General features: G+C 34.0%; 1 protein-coding gene across 2 annotated transcripts in view; it reads right to left on the bottom strand.

Moving 5' to 3' along the window:
• Nucleotides 1-7251: 7251 nt before the first annotated feature.
• LOC106667230 (alpha-N-acetylgalactosaminidase) overlaps nt 7252-23716 on the bottom strand; it is a 108122-nt gene continuing 91657 nt past the window's right edge. For both annotated transcript variants that reach the window (XM_014395056.2, XM_024226628.1), the window contains exons 3-10: nt 19430-19604; nt 18462-18636; nt 10319-10413; nt 9864-10025; nt 9539-9736; nt 9308-9472; nt 8756-8828; nt 7252-8680 (exon numbers count right to left, since the gene is read on the bottom strand). In XM_014395056.2, the coding sequence (XP_014250542.1) occupies nt 8574-8680; nt 8756-8828; nt 9308-9472; nt 9539-9736; nt 9864-10025; nt 10319-10413; nt 18462-18636; nt 19430-19604 (1150 nt within the window). In that variant the 3' untranslated portion in view covers nt 7252-8573. The remainder of the gene's footprint in view (nt 8681-8755; nt 8829-9307; nt 9473-9538; nt 9737-9863; nt 10026-10318; nt 10414-18461; nt 18637-19429; nt 19605-23716) is intronic.

The following is a 23716-nucleotide window of genomic DNA, read 5'->3' on the forward strand; positions in this document are numbered from 1 at the left end:
TTTAATCTAAAATTTTCTAGCATTGTATAAATTCATTTTTTATCTAAAATTTTCTAGCATTGTATAAATTCATTTGTTTAATCTAAAATTTTCTAGCATTGTATAAATTCATTTTTTTATGAAAAATTTTCTAGCATTGTATAAATTCATTTTTTTATCTAACATTTTCTAGCATTGTATAAATTCATTTTTTTAAATCTAAAATTTTCTAGCATTGTATAAATTAATTTTTTTTCCACATCCTACATGTATTTGTAAAATTCAAACAATGTTTATAAATCCCGGGCCCTGAAGATGATCTCAATAAAGATCGAAACGTTGGCATTTCTAAAATCTACGTAGTAAAATCACCAGACCGCAACTCACGATCTCCACATAATCATTGGCCAACGGTCACTAAACACCACACATTGTATATTATGTCGAATTAAACTATAGGGCTATAGAAGCCTGAGTTATTCAGAAGCTCTAATAAGCTGTTTACTGTGATTAACCACAATAGAGGAGATAATCCAGTGACCCTGATTCTCAGAGTGCTGTTACCTAAGCACATTTACCATCCGACCCTCTAGGTATGTTTTCACCCATCCTATGAGGTGTTGGTGAATGTTATATTTATTTAGTGCTGCTATAATGCATGAGGTATCTGCATTATCAAACGCTCCTTGGATATCAAAGAAGCATCCTAAGGTGNGTCTGCTCCATCTCGTCCTTATTCCGCCTCCTCTCCCTCTCCAACTCCTTCTCAGGGTTTGACTCTTGTTTTCCACTCATCTGAGTGGAAAACGTCGGTTGAATCGAGTAAGACGTGATTTTTTAAACGCCGGTTAGCACGTGGCTAAATTGAACGTGTTACCTCCACGCGGTTCACCGCCCAAGTCCCTAAAAAAAAAAAAAATCTAAATAATTTGTATGATAACTTTGAAATAGATGCACAACAAAGACAGAAACAATAATTTAAAAATTAAATTTCTTAAAATATATTTTCTTTGCCCCTAGGGCCCATTGACAAGCAGCAAAAACAAAAACAAAAAGTACAGCCGCCATATCCGTTATAACACCCCACTACCACAGTTTCCAAAAAATGTTCTTTATAAACCAAATTTGATATTTTAAAAAATTTGCAAAGCTGTTTCAAATCAATGATTTTCATTCCGAGGGTGTATTAATTTATGATTAATTACTTTCTTGGCAGTGCTTTCAATTAATTAACATTTTACATTCTTTCCGCAAAAAAAAAAAAAAAAAAAAAAAACGTAGCGGCAGTATGAAATGAACTTGCTCACATTTACAACATTGCTTCGAATTGGCCTATTTTTCTACGTTCATCATGTTATTTACTTTTTTCGTCTCGTTTTTCGTTAATATTTGAAATCCCCCTGTCTGCCAGTTTTCCTCGCAAATGTGAGCTCTCATTTATTAAAAAAGGAGAAGAAGAAAAATATTACACGATTTCCCCGGGGTTTTGGATTACCACCGAACCTTACGTGGGAAATGGAGGAAAAGGTCAAAAGTCGCCTCATTGCATGACGTTGGAAGACGACTGTAATATCACTCCCTTATGCTATTCCAACATTGTTATTAATTTTATATAATTTATAATTTTTAATTAATTTATATACATATCCACTACTCAATCTTACAGATGTGACGCATGGTTTTCCCAAAAACTACTCAACCAAAAAATTATTTAAAAATCTATTTTTTAACACAAGCTCTACTCTTAAACACTAAAATAAAATACGAATTCGACTTAAAATCTATCTATCTATCTATCTATCTATATATATATATATATATAGATAGCCTCTTGTTAGTACCTCAGGTTGTCAATTTAAAAATAGATGCACAACATACAATACATAACATATATATCGCTACAAACATAAAAGACTGGTCACATCACTCCCCCAGAGTACTCGATATTCCTCGGGGTGGGGTTAAACCCACTCCATTCGCGCTAATAACTTTCTTTTACTATCCAGACGTCACACACTCACCCCAGAGTACTCGATATTCCTCGGGGCGGGGTAGATAACCCCTTCCTTTCATGCTTAAATTACATTCATTCCAACAGAGTAAAATATAAACAACATACAATACTAACATAAAAGTCTGGTCACATTCACTCCCCCAGAGTACTCGATATTCCTCGGGGCGGGGTAAATAACCCCTTCCTTTCACGCAAATAAATTACGTTCATCCTAATGTAATAACATAAACACCACACAAACACGACACAAACACTTCAGACACAACACAAGCACAGAACAAACACACATAAACTATATACATTTGAAGATCCCTATAGCCCTGAGGTACCGGTACAGCGATTTGTGCCCGCTGCCGTGCCCCAAGACTACGCACAGGTCCGACGATATTCCAAAATATTGCCTATAAACGTCGAGCCTTCTACAATTGAAAAGGTGCTCGACTGTTACTCTATCTTTGCATAATGGGCACCTTTGAGGTCGCTTTCCTGCTAGAAGGTGCCCGTGTGTAATCCTTGTATGACCTATGCGTAGTCTTGTCAGTATGACCTTTTCCCTTTTTGACCCATTTTCCGTGAACCAGGGACCGACGTCTTTCTTAACCTGCCACAGTTTGGCAGGGTTATTCCTATTTTGCCGAGCCCAGCGGTTTTTCCATTCTTCTTTTAATGTATTTGAAATTAATAACTTGAGATCCGCTGGGCGTATTTGTTGGGAAGCGTCGTGGGGTCCTCTGGCTGCTTCTTTGGCCGCCCTGTCTGCTGCTTCGTTCCCGGCTATCCCTATGTGGCCGGGAACCCACACCAATACGACCTTCTTCCCAACTGTGTCGATCCCTTTTAATTGTTGTTTTATTTTGTTTACTAATGGGTCCACGGAGCTTCTTCTCCTGAGCTTCTGGACCGCACTGAGCGAGTCGGTATATACTACATATGATTCGTGAGGCTGACTTTTTATTATGCTCAGTGCGAGGGATATGGCATTTAGTTCCGCCGTGTACACGCTCGCGGCGGGAGGGAGTGACAATTTTTTTGTTTCTCCCTCCGTGTACACGGCACACCCCACGCCCTCTGCCGTTTTTGACCCGTCTGTGAAGACGGGTCTGGCATCTCTATATTCGTTTTTCAGGGCTTCAAAAATTCCTTTATATACATAGTGGGGTGTCTCGTTCTTTTTTAATTTTGCCAAATCCCACCGTACGATGAAAGCAGGGAGTAATCAGGGGGGTGTTTCAGGTAGGTTTTCTACCTCCACTTGGTTCAGCTTAAAATCTATTTATTTACTTTTTTATTTCTAATTAACTTTTTAAAAGTTCAAATTAACCCTTTTTAACTTAGATTAACTTTTTTAAATTTAAAATTAACCCTTCTTTTGAAAAACCAAAAAATAACTTAAAAACCATACGCATATTAATTGCAGTTAAAAGTTATATACAATTAAATATATATAAACATATTATTTTTTCATTATAAATTCGAGATTTTTCAAATATAAATTTTGGCTCTTATTTAAAATACCATGTGAAAATAAATTTAAATATTAAAATAAGAAATTCTTTTACATAATGGTTAAAAGATTTCTTAACGAAAACTGGAATTGCAGGGTGATTTAACTTCTGTTCCTTCTTATTTTTATTTTATTTATTTATTTATTTTGGCAGTGTTTTATTTAATGTTATATTTTTGCTTTTTCGTTTTTCTGAACTCAAGAAAACTTCAACTGATCTAGAAAAAAGGAGCTATTTTTTGAATTTCAAATGTTTGCAGCTGTAAATGTTTTTTCTTTAGTTATTGTGATCAAATACCTAATTATAATGGTTGTTTTTTTCTTAAATATGCTATAAATATATTATTTTTATTTTATGATTATATTTTGATATTGTTTTGTTTAATGTGTGTGGTGTTTAGTGACCGTTAGTTAATGATTATTTGGAAATCGTGAAATGCGGTCTGGTTTTAGAAAAGCATTTTCTTTATCGTGCCAACGTTTCAATCTTTATTGATATCATCTTCATGGCTCAGTGTTTGTTTTCCATGTAGATGTGTCATTCTTGGGTGTCATGTTGAGAGTGCCTTGTTTAATATGTTTCACATATTTTTTAAATTGTTTTATTTTAATGTTTTTTTAAAATAAATATTTATGTATTAATATTTCTTATAAACTGTATTTGTAATTGGAATTTTTCCCATTAAATAAATGTTGGTGGTGTTATGTTACTTATTTCTTTAGTATTATGTTTCTTATTTTTTTATTCTGTTTTTTGTTGTTTTTTATCATTTATTTATTTTTTGTGCAATTTGTTTTCAGATTTCAGTTAAAGTGCCCATATTTTGATGTTAAGTAGTAATCTAGTGAACCATTTTGCACTTACTTCATTAATAATAACTTATAATAATTTTCTTATTGCATCTATTAGATCAAAAACAATGAGCAAAAGAATGGGCCCTGCGCCACTTCACATTTAGTTAAAGGAAACAAACCGATCTCATACTAACATAGGTCTTAATTTTGACGGAACTGTTAACTAGAAAAGTCACTTAAAAATTGTCAATCTTGGCGCAAATACTTTGAAACCAATAGAATAGGTTTTTAAAATTTTTTTTACAAAACACTAGTCTAATGAGTTTACTGATGTAATCACGATTGTTTATATAAAAATACTTCATGATAAAAACTCAAAAAATTATATCCATTCATCTGAGGGGAGAGGGAATTATTATTTAAACACTGTTTATATGTACGACAAATTTGATAAACATGGACAATAATAGACTATGTATATATATGGAAACGTTGATATATGTAAAAAATTGTGGCTGGCTGAAATGTTTTAGTCATGTCTTAATACTAACATCTTCATTAACCTGACTTTGTAAATCCCCTTGGAAAAGGGAAAAAATTAACCTATAATCAGAGAATGGTAGACAAGATACATACAAACATAAGATGTTATATACATGAAATTTACCCTCTGAAGGCCACAATCCTTACCTTAAAACAGCAATGATGAACCAGGCAAAATCTTTACACTGTTTAACACCTGCAGAACAACTCACATGCACTGTTTGAACATCACTTTGCGAAAATGGAAAAAAAGTCAAGACTTTGGCTTGATATTTCTAATGGAGATTTCTGTTCTAGTTCTGTACATAGTAATGATGTCAAATCCGGGGTGGATGGAATATTCCCTGCCCTCCTTTAGCAGGATACACCTAGTCTATCTAGTACAGTATGGGATCTCCTAAGGAGTAGTCTGGCATTGGGACATATACCAAAATGCTGGGAGGAAATAAGGGTAATTTTCTTACCCAAACCAGGTAAGGTCTCATATCAATTACGTAAATCATATAGACCTGTAAGTTTATCTTCTATTTTCATAAAAATTATATAGAAAATTTTAGATAGATATATTAGGCATGAATGTGGAATTAATACAATGATACATCCCAATCAGCATGCCGACTTACCAGGAAAATCAGTGGAAACTGCCTTTCACTCACTAATAGGCAGGATCGAGAAATCATTATTTAATAATGAATGTACACTAGGGTGCTTCTTTGATATCCAAGGGGCGTTTGATAATGCTGATATTTCTTGCATTATATCAGCATTAGATAATTACAATGTCGACCATCACCTTACTAGATGGGTGAAGACCTACTTGGATGGTCAATATGTGCTTAGGTGGTAGCACTCTTAGAATTAATGTAAAAGGAGGCTGTCCACAGGGAGGCTGTTTGTCACCTCTTTTATGGCTAATTACAGTAAACAGCTTAATAGAACTTCTGAATAATTCAGGTTTCTACAGTCAATTATTTTCAGATGATGGTACCATAATGCTCACAGGTAGAGATCCCCGGANTAACTGGGGCATGAAACAATTCCTTAGGGAGTGGAATTTATCCCCCGGACACAGGCAATCGAAAGAGTTTGTTAAGGCGATCAAACCAGCAGAATCGAAATGGCTATTCTCTATCTCAAGGAAGGGAATTAGGAGGCTGATAGGTATTCTGACGGGCCACTGCCCACTGAGAAGACACCTCTTCATAATGGGTATTCTACCGGACCCCTTTTGCCGCTTCTGTGAAATAAAAGAAGAAACGGCAAGGCACTACCTCGCAGAATGTGATAGGTATGCTAGGTCTAGATTTGAAATCTTTGAAGGAAAGAACATCATATCACTCCCTGAGATAAAATGGTCCAAAATCTTGGGGTTTGTAAACAAGTCCAAGAGGTTTATACAGGACACGTGAGCCGACCAAGTCCCGGACATTTTAGGGATGGGGTACGAGTCTACCCAGGCATTTAACCCCTCGCGTCTTGGTCGCCCACCCTGCATAATATATATAATGATGTCAAATCGGGATATTTAATTGACTCTAATATCAAATACTTGCTTTATTGTTTTTCAATGGTATTTACATCTGATGATATACAAGACATTGCCTATAAACGTCAAGACTTCTGAAATTAAATTTAATTATTATATAACGCATAATAATTATTATGCGGTAGCCTTTTGGCCAGAAAGAGCCCATGAGTTATTCTTGTATGCCCTATTCGCCTTTTCCCTTCTCAACCCGTTCTCCATCATCCTGGGACCACAATTTGACATGGTTATATTTACTTTTACGAGCCCAGCAGTTTTTCCTTTCTCCTTATTGTATTTGAAATTATTGTAATAGTTTTAAATCAACTAGGTGTACAGGTTGGGACGGGTCGTTGGGGCTTCCGGCGGCTTCTTTGGTCGCCCTATCTGCATCTTCATTCCTGGCTATGCCTATGTGGTCGGCGTTCTTCCCAACTTCGTGTTATGTAATTTTATGTAATTTTTAATTTCAATGTTAATTCATTTCCATACAGTAATCTAAGAGCCCAATTGTTTTGTATTTAAACAAAAATCACAAATATGCATAAAATTTACTTTCTTTGCTTATATTATTTCATACCATCTCTTAAATCACTTTAATGCTTTTAAGAAAAGGTTAATGTGATGCAACATAAGGTTAATTTGAGATTAAAAAGGTTTCAATTGATGCAAATGAAAGATAATCAGCTGGAAAAACGTATGCTTTTCTCCATAAAAAATTGTTTGCCTTCCTTTCTCACATCTACCTCACTTCTATACACCTTAAAGCTACATTTTATTTATTTTGTTTTTGCCTTTACTTTTTTTTTATTGGCAATTACAAATTATGTATAAAAACTATTGAAACTCCATTCACCATCAGTTGAACGAAATAAGAAAAGAAAATACTAATTGAATTAAGAAATTTATTTATACAAAATTTACCAGAGAAGTGGCCACAGTAAAAGCAGCATGTTCAGATCATAAACAGAAAGTTATGTATATTGTGCATTGTATAAACTATAACAAACTCTCCTAACATTACAGTAGCGTATTTACATTTACATGAAAATGTACAATTTAATCTTAAATTAAATACCACATTTTGTTTTTAATTACAATCGTTTATTTTATCTTTATCCTCATAAAATTACATATCTATATAAATATTTAAATCATTTTTTTAATAAGGCCTAACTGACAGAAAATTAAGCTACAAAAAATAATAGCTAAATACAAACAAACAAAACATATTTAATGGCAAATTATTTTCTCACTGTTCATAATAAACAGTGTTCTATATATCCTATTGTACAATTGGAATGATTTAAGTGTTAGAACTTAATTCTGTGAGCAATAAACAAGGAAACAGTAAAAATATTTACCGTTTGAATCCTTATTAACGTGTTAAATATTAATTAAATAAACAATTATTTAAAGTTTAATGTGTTGTTATGATCGAAAACAGCTATCATAATTATTGGTTAGAATTATTGTCAGAGACAGTTTCAATGGAAGCAGTTTTATGTTGCATTTTTACCATAATTGTTTCACGGTACTGCTAAGTTAATGCAATTGTCTAAATAAACAAAATAGGAACATAATATATATACAGACAATGTGGATATCCTTTAATACAATTTTTTTTAAAATGGGTTAGAGCAAAAATGTACGTATGTGAAATATAAACTTATGGCTTAAACAAAAAATATTTATAAAACAAATTACCCAAATAATTTGAATTATGATAGTCATCATAGTGATTACATATTAACACACTAAATTAAATTATAATCAGTATTTTCTATATTTATACAATTGAAAGATCACTCATTCTTATGCAAAATATTTAACTTCTGGTAATAATCATATGAAACATAAATAACTTTAAATAAAACAGAAAGATATCAAATTCATGACTACAAGCATTAAATAAAACAAAGTTAAAAAATTAATTCACTGCAGATCAGCAGATAACACATTATTTAGTATATTATGTCCATGATTATATAATGATTGATAATTTGATAACTTTGCAAATATTATATGCCAATTCATTCATCCCACTTCATAGATTTGCAGTTAGATATATTTTTATTTATTCTATTAATTAATGCATAAGTAAAATAAAATTTTTAAAATTCAAGACGATTCCAATATTACAAAATAATGTTATATTCAGCACCATTTGAAGAAAGTTCCACATGTTTTCTTGAAGGTAGCACACATTTTTTTTATTTTTTGTAGTTATTACGGTCAACGGGTGTATAAATCCTAAAAGGATCATACTGTGTTGTTTGAGTGTAAAGGGGCTGTACATTTGCTCGGAGAATGACAACACCTGAAAGAAAATAATTCTAAATGTTTCTATATGTGATTTAGAAGACAATGTTATATTAAAAAATCATTTTCATACCAGAGGGATTAACTTTTACTTTTATTTTTGTTTGTGGTGTTAAAATTCCATAGTCTACATCTTCATAAAGATCCTGCAATGCAAATAATTTTCTATCTATTAAACAAACACATTTTGACAACAGTTTGAAAATAAGATCGCCATTCTGGTAAAAAGTAAAGTAATTTCTGTCACACAGGAGGAATTAATGCCCAACTAGCTGTTGGGTGTCATGGATGAGGGACTTTACAACACATTTTTCATATCGCAATCACTTAAATAGTCATGGGCTCTGATGAGATTCGAGCCCAGGACTGCTAGTGGGGCAAATATGAGTCGGACTCCCCAACCACTCTTCTACTGCAGTGCTCTAACCATCCTGGTACGCTTGAATTTTGTTTTGGACATCTCTATTTCAGGATTTATGATTTTCAAGGACTTCTTTCAAATTATATAGGGAAAATAGGCATATAAGGGTGATTAAGCACTGACCATTCTTATTAGTCCTCAGAGTCTCAAAGGACCAAAATAATAGTAAAAAAACAAAATAAAAAAAAACTTTGTCATACTTACTTCTATTCTGTACCCTCTAGGAGCTATAAGCCCCATTTCTTGAAGTGTGACTGCTACATCTGATGGGGTGCCATCAGTTCGCCGATTCAAAAAAGCGATAGCGTAAGAAAAGTAATTTTGATAGAGAGGGCTTATCGGTCTTGCCCAAATTTCGATGCCTTTATGCTAAAAAGAATATTGAGTTTATTTAAATAAAAATGTATTATGTATAACTAAAGTTTTACTAAGAACCTTATAGATCCTGCGCCCTTGTATTCCTAAGGGGTCCTGGTCCACGGCAATAATTTTTCTGTTTTGCAAAATTGCTTTGTATTCTGGTCTTATAGACCTTAGATCAACTGACATCAATAATGGAGCTGCTAGAATTGCCCAAATTGCCATTTGCGTTTTGCTTTGTTCATAACTTAGGCCAAAATTTCCGATGATTAACTGCAATGAACAAATATAAAATATTAAATTGTTAATAAAATTAATCATATAAGTGCCATTTCTAAAGAATAAAATTAAACTTTTATTTATTTAAATTTGAATCAAATGCTAGGTAAAAATGACTTACCATATCAGGATCATTCCAGTGCCCTGGACCAGCATTTGGAACAATGGTGTCCTGATTGTTTCCGTAATAATCAATTATACTCTCCAAACTTGACCAAGAATCTTGAATGTCATCAAAATTTCTCCACAAATTGCAGTTGTCAATAATTGAAGAAAAATTTGGCTGTTAAAGTGAAGCAAACGATAAATTATATATTAGAATGCTAATTTTCTTGTATTATTATTAATAATGAAAAATGTATGAAACAAAAGTGAATTTAATTGATATAAAGGCAAAGTATATACTCCAATTAAAACAAAATTGTTAACACAAATTCATTTGCAAATAAATTCTCTCTAAAATGGTATAAATATTTTTCAGATTAACTTATTAACAACAGTCATACTTAACAAATTTTTAAATTTAATTAGTCACAAAAGGATAATTATTTAATATTTGCATTTAAACTGTTTTACCTGAATTCCAGCATAAATCTGATAGACGGGCCAACTACAAGAGTAAACCATCGGTCTTCCTGTTCGGTTTAAGTAGTATCCAAATTCTGGGTAGCCTGAAGTTTTACAATTTTACAAGTTACAATTTTATTATAGTTGTATGACATTTGCAACTAAATTTTGTGTTTTCTCATCTATGTAACACAGTGGATGACATCGTGATTTTTTTTATTGATTAAATCGAGAATTGAAACATAAATTAACTGACTGGTGCCTCAAGCTGGAACATCCGAAAAACCGAATTACGGTGATCTCCAATGTTAATCAATTAATAATGTTTAAATAATAAACAATATTACATCGACCACGCTAAAATATTTTATTTTTTGCAATGACATTTTTGGAAATGGAATGAAAAGTAATGAAAAGTAACTTGAAGCAACACTGGTAGTGATTTTAGTTATAAATATAAATTTTTCCATCAAAATTAACTATTTTTAGCTTCAAATTAAAGTTTTTAAATTTCAAATGAACTCTTTTTAATTCCATTTTTTTCAAATAAACTCCGTTTAACTTCAATTTAACCTTTCTTTAATTTCACATTCACCATTTTTGTATTTGAAATTAAGCTCTTTCCTTTTCTTTTTAAGATGTGCTTTCTAATTTAATTTTTTATGTATTGTCATGTCTAAATATTGAATGAATTTTGGGAACTATTTTACCATTGAAGTAGATTGACTTGTCTAATATTTTTCTATTTCTGACAGTTACATGTACGAATGTCTGGTAATTTATTTTAACCTTCCAAGTATCTGTCCATTCATGGATGCTGTTGTTTGCCATTTGCAGTAGGTTTGTGGATGGATGGGACAATTTTTCAACTGAGAAGGCAGCTGTGTCATCGGCAAATGTGATGGTTATGTTTTCCACCAGTGTTAGGTCACTTGAATACATCAAGTACAGCATGGGGCCTAGGATGCTACCTTGTGGTATACCAGCCTTGATATTAAACGAATCAGAGTATTCGTCTTGATTTTAATTTGGACCAGTCTTTTCAAAATACACAAGGTCAAAAGTTCAACATACTGTTTTGGGAATGTTTTTTATTATCATGCCAAATCTTGTCAAAGGCTTGTGATACGTCTAGGAATAAAGCTGAATGCTAGTTAATTTTAATAAAACTGTAAAACTTATATATATGGCAATTTTTCTTTAATTATGTTCACTTTAAGAGAAGAATATATTTAATTTTTGTTACCAACTAATAAATGTATTTATTACAAATATGAGATGTACAATTTTCTCGTGCTGCTTCTCTCTTTGGGTTCAATCTCACATTTTTTAAACGGGGGAGATTTCCCTAACAATAAATTGTAAAAAAATGTAAAAGTGAGTAAGTGAGTAAGTGAGTATGTTGTTGGAATACTTGGAAAAAAAAACCTTTAAACGTTGAAAAAAAAAAAACGTTAAAAATTAAGGGAACTTTAATGTAGATTTTGAAATGAAGGTCATATTTGTATTTCAATGACGCTAAAGTTGAAAAATGACGATTTTATTATAAAAAATCGATTTTAGACTAAAATCACAAAACCGTTAATTATTCAGGAAAGAGTAAAGATAAAAGCATCGTTCTGGTGGCACTGAACTAAGTTTTATTTAGTGAATCCGCCATGGCAGTATTGACATTTAACCCTGAAACACCCTGTATAATCGTTAATCAAAATTAAAATTAAATATAACACATTAAATATTAAAATAAAGAATTTTTCTTTTACATAATGGTTAAAAAATGAAGTATACAGTTTTTTACTTTTTACTATTACAGTGCTTTTAAGAAAAACGCTGTAACACGTAAACTTTTAATTTTGGTCCAGTTTCTCATAAAATTAAAAGTTTTGATCTAATTCACCAGGGCAGCAAGATAAGAATGACTGCTTAACTATTTCAAATCGCAAGATATTCAATTAAAATTGTAATTATTGTTCATATGATACTTTATAACCTAGAGAACCTAACCTAAATTTATCCGTTTAAAAAATCTCCAAATAACAATAGAAAAATAATTTGTTTTTATGCTTAACCGAATATATCTTTTAATGGTAATTGTAATTAATTGTCATATGGTTTTTAAAGTGTTTTATTGCTTTTAAGAAAGGGTTAATTTGAAGTGAAAAACGGTTGTTTGAAATTAAGAAAGGTTAATTTAAAGTTAAAAAGGATTAATTTGATGAAAAAAGCTATATATTTGAAATCGTTTAATATGGTTTTGTTTACTAAACAAACAGTCAAATAGAAAATAGACATGTATGTCTCCTAGTGTGACCCCCCCCCTGTGAAGAGATGGCCCGTTAACCAATTTTCCAACTTCATGACACCAAGTTTTTCACCTAAGTGACGAAGGACAGAATTGAATTCGGTTAAGAAAATCCCAAAAACTTTCTATACCGCCGTACTTCGACTTATTGCTTTGTCGATGGCGGTATTGTTACGGCTATTCTGCATTGAATCAATCCAATTTACTGTCGTGGACGTTGCAAAATAAAAATGAGATCGCGTCTGGATCGGGACGATTTCTCGATTTTCGTTACGCCTCCCGTCTCCACGAGACATCACAAAACGGTATATCAAATGGGAGAAACTTTCCTTTCCTCCTTTTTCCAATCATCTTCAACCCCTTCATTTCAGAGAAATGCTCTACTCCTGTCTCATATGTAATTATCTTTTATGAAGTTGTTAAAGCCTCTATAACAAAAAAAAAAAAAAAAAAAAAAAAAAATACAACTACGAAGGTCCGATCCTCCATTCATTGTCATGAAACGATCTTGCTTTAGATTGCATTAGAAAATAATCGATAGTTTACTGATTTCCAAAACGAGTATGTTACATGAATTATACCCACTCTACCCATTAAAAAAAGAAGAAATAAAAGGAGTAATTACACTGACAGGCAAAAAATTTCACCCACTTGTAGCACAACTTGATTTGTATACAGGGTGAATTGCTACTCGTGCTACAAACTTCTCCAGTAGATTCTTCACCCTAAAATGAACAAAAAAGTTCATATTGTCCATGGTCCGATTCTCAACCATTTCAGAGTAATTTCGCTTTTTATCGATTTTGAAAGATATCACGTCCTGGCGTCGGAAAATCGTGATATCTTTTAATCTAAACATTTCTCTGAAAATCTAATAGCACCGTTGAAATTCCCGTTAATTTTTCAATAAGAAGATGACGGTGGCAAAATGTTTGGGCTAATTTTTTGTGTTTTATTTCAGCCAGAACTACAAAAAGAGTGGAAAATTGTGTAAATCGGAAAGTGTATAAAGTAATCCAGAGTTTCTAATTTTAGTCTCAGAAGGCAGCAAATTTGAGGAAAACTACCTGATTTAATAACGCTTCCAACGCACTCGTCATTTTCTTATTTAGTGGTTGTGAGACCAAGATGTTGATGACAAAAAGAGAAAAAATGGTGGTTCAAGGATTGCTAATGTTTGAGAGTGACTTGCTACTCGTGCTACAAACTTCACCAGTAGATTCTTGACCCTAAAATGAACAAAAAAGTTCATATTGACCATGGTCCGATTCTCAACCATTTCAGAGTAATTTCGCTTTTTATCGATTTTGAAAGATATCACGTCCTGGCGTCGGAAAATCGTGATATCTTTTAATCTAAACATTTCTCTTAAAATCTATAAGCACCGTTGAAATCCCCGTTAATTTTTCAATAAGAAGATGAAGGTGGCAAAACGTTTGGGTCTTTCTTCCTTGACCTTCTAGCTGTTTGTAAACTTCTTAAGCATTACATACTAAATGGGCATTAAATTAAATTAAAAAATTTCAATGGAATTATGATTTTGATTCTCTCTAAAAATTAACGGGGATTTCAACGGTGCTTATAGATTTTAAGAGAAATGTTTAGATTAAAAGATATCACGATTTTCCGACGCCAGGACGTGATATCTTTCAAAATCGATAAAAAGCGAAATTACTCTGAAATGGTTGAGAATCGGACCATGGACAATATGAACTTTTTTGTTCATTTTAGGGTGAAGAATCTACTGGAGAAGTTTGTAGCACGAGTAGCAATTCACCCTGTATATTAATCAAAGTTTCACGTTTTGTAACGTTTAATAATTGAGTCTGTCTAAGAAAGTAAAAAAAAAGTAAATTGCTAAGGACAATGCTACATAAAAAATAGGGACACATAAAATTTGTTTTTTGTTTTAGATTTTTAATTGCCATTTCAATATCGCGTATTTCTTCCTGTTGCCTTAATTATATCTCGCAGACGCCTCGGCATTCTTTCTACCAGTTTGGAAATGTCTCTTTGCTGGAGGTTAGCCCATTCTTCATGAACAGTCCTTTAAAGATCGTAGAGTGTATCAGGAAGTGATGGACGTGTTCTTATTCGTTTTTGAGGTTAACCCATAAATGTTCGATGAGAATCAAGTCTGTAGCTGGCCAGGTTAAGACCCTGATGTTATGCTGTTGAAGGTACGTTTGTACTATGCGAGCGATATGTGGACGGGCATTAACGTGCATTAGAATAGGATTGTCGCTGATTTCATGGAGGATAGGCAACGCATGATGTTCCAAAATTTCATCCACGTGGCTGTCAAAGACCCTCCATGAACAACAACCAATTCTATGCGACTCTCAAGTGAGATTCCCGCCCAACACCATCGGTGAGCTACGTTGGACAGGATGGGTCTGGGAAAAATTACAAGTTTCGTACGTTTCCTTTCGCCTTCTCCACACTATTTCACGCCCATCTGGAGCTCGTAGAGCAAGTCTACATTCATATGTAAAAAGTACAGCAGACCACTTGTCTAAAGATGAACGGCTGTCGAGCAAATGGGAGCCGTGCAACTCTGGTCAATTCTAGTCCTCTTACGGGTCGAAAAGCAGTGCGTTCAGAAAGTGGACTCCTCGAACGTCCTGGAGCTGATGAATCGATTCAACAACAGTGAGGTGCCGGTTTCGCAAAATTCTCAAATTCAAAAACGGTCATCCTGTGGTTCTATTACCCTAGGCGTCCAGAACCGGGCCATCTATGGTAGGACCCAGTTTCTTGAAAACGTCTAACGGCGTCTCGCAATGCTTCGTAGGAGACACCCAAGGCAATAGCATACCTGATGGAACGTCCATCATCAATAAGTGCCACACCACGCGCAACATCCTCAGCACTGAGCGGCATTTTTAAGTTTAAAAATTGAAATTAAGAAAGCAAAGAAAACTAAACGGTTTATTGCCTCAGAATTCGAATGAGACTGAATAAACACTTTACATTCCGTAAAAAGTAAACATTAAGAATCCTTTATCCTTGTTTTGGATTAAGGATTAAGTGTGTTTACCTCTAATTGATATTACCAATTTAAAACCTAGCATAAACAAATATGTATTGGTAAAAACAATGAGCAAATTAAGGGCCGAATTTTCTTTTGTCCAGAAAATGAAAAATAAAACAATTGGGTGGAATATTTTGCCTGTTAGTGTATTTTTAAATCAAAATATGAGTGATATAAAGCAGAAATTGAGCACTTAAGGAGGTTGTCAGTGGATATCACAATATATATCTGAAAAGAAGTAATCTTCTCCAATTACATAGAATGAATATTGAGTTTATCTTAACAGAAACAGCAATGGTATAGTTGTTAAAAAATATACACTGAGAGGACAAATATGGCCACCCTTAATATTTTAATTGACTCTTAGACTATCTTCCATTGATTATATTACAATAATAGTCCATGTTAAAGGATTAGAGATAAATAAAATCTCCCACTTCTGTTTACAATTGGATTTTGTGAATAATTCTTTGAATAGTCGATCTCGTCTTTGTTGGTTTTTCTGTAAAGCTTCTTTGTAACGTTTTGTGGTTTGATTTTTTTAAGTTTTAGGTTGTAACTGATGCAGATTCGGCTTGAATCATAACATTGTTGGAAGATGGAAGACGTCAAGCGTAGTGGCCAGGGTGCTTAAAATTCCCAGAACAACTTACCCTAGTAACAACTCCATCGCTACCAAGATACTGGAGGTTACTCAAGAAGGTCGCCATTGTGTCACAACTCAGAGAGATAATCGTTTCATTGTTTTCAATGTACTCCATAATCGACATTCTACCGCTGTTGAGATCAAGCAACGACTTCAACTAGAAATGTTAGTCGAGAACTTCTCACAAGGCACAGGACAGCTAGGTTTCGCAAGAAATCGTATGAATTGGTCTGAGCGAGATTGGAATAAAATCTTGGTTTTGGACGATCAAGGTTTTGTTTGATGCCTTCTGACAGCCAAGAGAGGTTTTGAAGATGAACAGAAGAGCGACATATCCCCGCAACATTTCACTCCGTACAAGCTATGGAGGTAGCTGGTGCTATGGTTTGAGCAGACAGTTCTATGGAAGGCGCACAAACTTGATCTTCATCGAGGGTTCCCTAACCACTTCGCGATAGATTGAAGATGTGTTATCAGTAGAAGTTCTTCCTTGTATGCCACTAATTGGCGACAGTTTTGTTTGTATGCACGGCCGCACGCGGCTAGGATCGTTGGAGTTTACTTGGAACTAGCTTCAATTCAATGTTTGGAGTGGCCAGCATGTAGTCCCGACTTAAACCTTATCAAACACCTTTGAGACGAGTTATCAAAAAGGGTATAAAGTCACCCAGCGATGCCAGAGATGTTGCAAGAATTAAGAATGGCGCTGTTGGAGGAGTACGAAAATATTCCACAGCACTACATTCAAAACCTCATAAATCCAGGTTGAACGTAAGCGGCTATCTCAATACTCCATACTGAATTGAAAATTTTCTTCACTGGTTTCATAAAAATATTTTTGGTAACATTGTTTTACTCACTTTAATAAGTTTGAGATTTTTTTAGCTTCTTAAATACTGACAGATATGCCTTTACAGAAAAATTGTCCCTACTAATGAGCAATAAACACATGTACATGAAAGTAATAAAAAAAATACAAAGTAAAAGAAAAAGACTTTAGTTGAAAATTGAACCTAAGGAAAAAACAAAACGCTTCTAAAAATGAAATGAAATGTTCAAAATATATACCATTTTTGGCTTCCACTCTCCATAGAGGGTGGACTTACTGAACATTAATTTTGAATTTTAGAAGCTTCTTGTTATTTCTTATGTTCAATTTGGCATCAAAAAGTGTTTTTAATTTACTTTTCTTTACTTTAATTATTTTTTAATAGATATTTCAATATCTTAGTGGCTATTTTTGTTTTGAACTGAAAAATCAAGTTGTTTTTTTTCATTTTAACGTTAATTTTACATTGGTGATAGCTGACCTGTGAGAATTTATGTACAGTTCGTTGGTAGGAACAGCTTTTCTGTAAGCCCCATATCTGTCAGTACATAGAGAAACAAGAAAATCTTACTTTAACTTTAGGCAAGAACTTTGAAAACTCGCTAAAGATTAACCTTTATGATTTGTTTTTTTTGCTTTAGGTCATAAGAAAATAAACAAATTAAGAGATGGGTTTCAATGCTATTTCCAATGGCACAATCAAATTTCAGAAGGATTAACATTTTATGAGAAGGACTTTATGGAGTAAAGTTGTGAAAGGTTGAAGTAACCTGAAAAATGAAATCTTTCTAATATGTAACTGTTCATTGTTGTCATTAATCCAGTGGATTGAAACATCATTAAGTATTGGATAATGGTAATGCGGTAGATTTAATTTATTCAAATTTGACCGATGTCATATTTGTGATTTTTAAGATGCAGTAGATTGCCGATATACTGGTTTTGTCAGAGGCGGAAATGTTTTTAAAAAATTTCTTTTTTTTTCAGCCAGTTATTTGTTTAGTTAATAAGTATAAAGTTGGAATCTAGTTCACCTTGGTAAAGTAAAAAGGGTGAAGAAACGAGCCGGGTGGCATACTTAGGCGAAAAAGAATACCGGGCGACTTTGAAATTCCGTTGGTTGGGGGGGGGGCAATCGGCGAGAAGCCAAATTGAATTTATAGTTTGTCGTCAATTACTTTTGGCCAGACGCGTTCTTTTTAACCCATTCATTGCTGGGACTGTCTAGTGACATAGACCAACCATAATGAAGGCCAAAATGATCGGAAAACGACCCAACTTCCCATGAAGAAATCCGACAAATTGGATTTGAAACAGGTTTTGATCGAAAATAAAAATTACCTATATCCATGTCACGTGGATGGGAGTAGCATCCATCGAGCTTGACATAGTCGACGTCCCAAGAAGCGAAGGTCAATGCGTCCGTTTCCAAAGATCCCAAAATTCCTGGGTACCCGGCGCAAGTGTAGTTTCCGTAATCTTCATAAATCCCGAATTTCAAGCCTTTAGAATGTATCTGAAAAATAAATTAGCATTCGATATTTAACTATTTTAAGAAATAGTCGTTGATAATAAATGATTTAAACTTTTCATAATATGTAAGGTCGTGGTTGAGATAAAAAAAGTCACTGTCACGAGCGGGATTCGAACCCACGACCTTCGGCTAAATACGACGCTGCTCTACCACTTGAGCTATCGTGACTTCGATCCTCTCGGACACCAACTGTCCATCTCAACCTACAACCATTCGAATTTTCCCTCTTTTTGCCATTTTCAGAGCAGTATTTAGCCGAAGGTCGTGGGTTCGAATCCCGTTCATGACACTGACTTTTTTTTATCTCAACAAGACCTTACATAAAAGAATAATTAATTGGAAGAAGTAACGTGGTCAATTGACCACTAAAACATAAATGGATTAACTTTTAATAATAACTGAAACAACAGTTCGACCTGCGCATTTTTTACTTTGATACCTCTTGGCGTTAAACTACCCCTATGAAAGGAGTTCAACAGGGAAGGCACTAGAAATGTTCAATGTTAGTATCGCAAGGAGCAAGTCTTTGCTAAAAATTTCCTTTAGCAGTTTCTCAACACGAAACCTCAACACGTACAATGAAGCCATAAACGAAGATTATAGACAGTCAAAATGGTCGAATTATTGCTGACAATTGCCCCACGGTCATTTCTTCATGGCACGAACATAATCATAATTAGAGTACAGGACGATAACTTTCATTGTTTCCCTTTCGACGACACAAACGTAATTTAGGTCAGTTATCAGAGCAGTTCTACAAGGACTTTGAACTTACATAGTTGGCAAGGTCTTTTATCCCGTATGGGAATCGGACTGGATCCGGCTGCAGTTGTCCTGTGTAAGATCTCTCCTTGTCCAGCCAGCAGTCGTCGATGTTGATGTATTCGTAGCCGAGAGCGGCGTACCCTTCCGAGACGACTATGTCCGCCATGGTCCGAAACAGTCGATCGCTGAAAAATTATTTGTTACGTATTTGATACAACAGAAGCAATCATAGCATAATTAATCAAAACAGAACAACATAAACCAATATAAGAATATGAAAAGTAAAACAACGCTTAATCAGAAAAAGGTCGCTTGTATGCATTGTGCATTGTCCAAACTGTAGTCAATGTTTTAAAGTCGATATTTCAGGGTTCTATTACTATTAACAAAAAAATATACAGGGTGCCCCGTGCACAGACGTCGGTACTTACGGTAGGTTACCCTAAACGTCAAAATGAACTAAAAACAACCTCTATTATTCAAAGTCTGATTCTCAATTGTATTACAAAGATTTCATTTTTCATTTCATGTTTCAGATAACTTTAACCTTTCATAACTTTATGGAATAAAGTCCTTCATATCTCATCAAATGTTAATCCTTTTGTAAATTTGATTACACTAAAGGAAAGAGCATTAAAAATCCAATAAGATTCATTTGTATTTTTTTGTGACTAAAGCAAAAAAAAACATCATTTAGAAGTCAAAATTTATCGAGTTTTAAAAATTCCTGTCTATTTAAGTAAGATTTTCTTGGTTCTATAAATACGTCAAGATTATGGGGCTTATAGATGTCCCTATGTTTTTTACGAGGGTTCGCAACAGCAGAGGTCATATAAACCCTCGGGGTGCCGGTGTTTTTGAAAAAAAAACAAAAACATTTGTAAGTATATCGGGTTCGAACCCAGGACCTTTACCTTACAGTGATGAGCGCCGTGTCAACGCCTAAACCATTGCGGCCACGGACGCCCTAAGTTAAATTCTTTCTTTCACAAAGGTCAGTTATCAAAACTGTAAAATTAAGGTTTAGTTTAAACAAAAAGAAGAGTTTTCGGTTACAAACGGTTCAAAAACAGTACAAAAATAGTCATTAAAAATGCAATAAAAAAAGTTTCTAAAGATTAAATGTTCAAAATGTCAACCTTCTTGGGCTTCCATTCCCCAATGAACATAAAAGAACATTTAATTTAATTTCACTAATTTCGTGGTCCGCTTGACCAATTAATATGTTACAATTAATTAAGGTTTTTTAGTTGAGATAAAAAATCAATGGCACGAGCGGGATTCGAACCCAGGATCTTCGGCAGATACGCCGCTGCTCTACCACTTGAGCTATCGTGACCTCGATCTATTCAGACACTAACTTCCCATCTCAACCGCACCTTTTGAATTTTCCCACCTTTTTGCCATTTTTTCAAATCGAATCCCGCTCGTGCCATTGACTTTTTTATCTCAACTAAAAACCTTAATTAATTTTAATATATTAATTGGTCATGGGGACCACGAAATTAGTGAATTTAATGATATAAAATGAAGTATATCTTCACTAAAGCTCTCCGTGGCCATTTCATTTGTCGTCGAGAATCCAATCCGATTACACGACATTTGAAAAATGGCAAAAAGGAGGGAAAATTCAAAAGGTGCGGTTGAGATGGGAAGTTAGTGTCTGAGTGGATCGAAGTCACGATAACTCAAGTGGTAGTGCAGCGGCGTATCCAGCCGAAGATCGTGGGTTCGAATCCCGCTCGTGCCATTGACTTTTTTATCTCAACTAAAAAACCTTAATTAATTGTAATTTAATTTAATTTTCGAAAGCTTTTGTTTTTTCTTATGTTCAACTTTGTACCAAAAAGACTGTTTTGTCCATTCGTATGACTATTACTATTTTTAACAGAAGTTTCAATATATTGATAACTAATTTTTTGGAACCATTTGTAACCGAAATATCAAATTTTTGAGCAATTAACCGTTAATTTTACATTCGTGATAACTGTCTTTTGATAAATTAAGTACATGTGTTTACATCTCAGAGGAGGCAACTTTTCTTTAAGCACCATATCTGTCAGTATTTACAGAACATAGAAAATCATAGTTAAACTTTAGACAAGAACTTTGCAAACCCGTGAATGTTCACATTCAAAAAGGAGTTTGATGAAAAAGAAATAGCAAAAAAGAATGAGATTGGTTAATTGTGACGTAGATAGTGTTATCAAATTGCCAGTATGATTAAGATATTCTGAGATACGTTTAATTTTATGGAATAAACTTATGAAAGTCTGAAGCAACGCGAAAAGTGAAATATCTCGAACAGAATAGAGAATGAGACTTTTTACAATACGGATTTTTTATTCGAATTGGACATATAAAGCTACTTCCTGAAGTACTGACTTCTATTTGAATAGTTTTTTTTTTCTTCTTGACGAGGGTTCGCAACAACAGAAGTGATATAAACCCTCAGGGTGCCGGTTTTTTTGAAAAAAAAACCAAAAGCCCATTTGTGGAGGGGCCGCTGGATTCGAACCCGGGACCTTCACCTTACAGAGATGAGCGCCGTGTCAACGCCTAAACCGTTGCGGCCATCGACGACCGTGACTTCTATTCACGGATCGCCTTGTATAAATGGGAATTGAGTAAACAGAAACATCCCCCCACTGATGATGGCGAAAAGTCGAAACTCGCCGAAAATAAACATGAAATCTGTCGAATACCATAGAGAATTAGACTTTGGACGATATAGACTTTTTAGTCGAATTTGACGTGTGGGATAACCAACTGAAGTACCGACGTCTGTTCACGGGACACCCTATTTATTTTTTAATTAATACAGTACATTTCTATATTAGGTTTTGTCAGCTTATGAAGCAAATTAAATGGTAAGACTACTTTGTTATTGGAATTTTAGAATTAATTAGTCCTTATGGTGAATGTTTAACTAAAAAAAACTATGTTAAAAAAACAAATTAATTCTCTTACATAAACGTTCTTTTTCTTTTTATTTATATGTGGGAGGATAAAAATCCTCACCTACTTTCTAATCTAAAAGTAGATATAATATAAGTCAAAAAGGACTTCTTTTTTATATAATAATTCGCGAGTGTATAAAATCTGCTAAATATGATTATATTTTGTCACGCAATCAGCGGGAGGAATATTTTTATAGCTAATGGAGTTTTTTAGCTGTCTCCTTTTTCGTACGTGCAAATCAATAGATATCCTTTCATATCATGCCCTTTTTTGTATGTAATACGAACCATTCGGATCTCTTATTGAATGTGTAGGTCAATTGGAAAATTTAGCAATAAAGGTTACTAAAAATAATGCGCTTCATAAATAAAAAATTACTGGAATCGGCAGGATATTTTGTGTAACCAATCGTTACTGATTAACCATCAGCCTCCTAACAATAGTCAGGTGAATTTCGTGTCCTTTGTGCGTGACCGTGGAAGAGACGGTGAGAGCTGGAAACACAAAACGATTTTCGCCAAAATAAGAACAATCGCGTCAAGATTTATACGTGTAGGGAGATGGAGAAAGAAGATTACAAGCTAACAGCGGATCTAAGCCGGTCCCACAGAATCAGGAAGGGCGCGAAGCCTAGGAAATGGCTCATTACTATGTTGGACCGGTCACGTTTAGATAATCAACCTCCCTCTCATCTAGGTGAGTCCTGGAAAAGAGATATAATAAATTATAGTAAAACTTGCTCTATTTGTTTTGATTTCGGACGCGCCAAAGAGACTAAAAGGTAAAATTGTAACAATGTGCTTCAATCGAAAAATTTTGTTGAAAGCTCGAAATTCTTAAACGCACGGCCTGCGATGTTAAAATTTGACAACGTCGAACAACACCTATAAGTACGCGAACCGTACTATAAAATTTCAAACTGCCACAGAAAAGGAGCAATTGCCGAATTGATCACTCATTCTTCGTGGAACAACACCCTACGACTGAGGCTGGCAAAAGAATCAGCCGAGAAAGGATTTTCTGTTACAATTACATAAATTTTTGTTAGTAAATATTCAGTGCAATACGTAAGAAACTCATTTTATTTATAATATAATTTAATGTTTATTTGGCCATAATCGAGTCTAGGGAAAATTTTATAATTTTGGGATCCAGGTCATCATAAACATTAATGATTAGTCGGAGATCGTGAGATGCGGTCTGGTGTGAAGTACGTTTTAAAAAAACATTTTCTTTATCGTGCCAACATTTCGATCTTTATTGAGATCATCTTCAGGGCTCAGAGTGTTTTTTCCGTGTAGATGTGTCATTCTTGTCTTCAAGATGCCGTGAAGAT

The sequence above is a fragment of the Cimex lectularius genome, unplaced genomic scaffold (assembly GCF_000648675.2).
Source record: "Cimex lectularius strain Harlan isolate CLEC.00 unplaced genomic scaffold, Clec_2.1 scaffold118, whole genome shotgun sequence".
NCBI lineage: Eukaryota > Metazoa > Arthropoda > Insecta > Hemiptera > Cimicidae > Cimex > Cimex lectularius.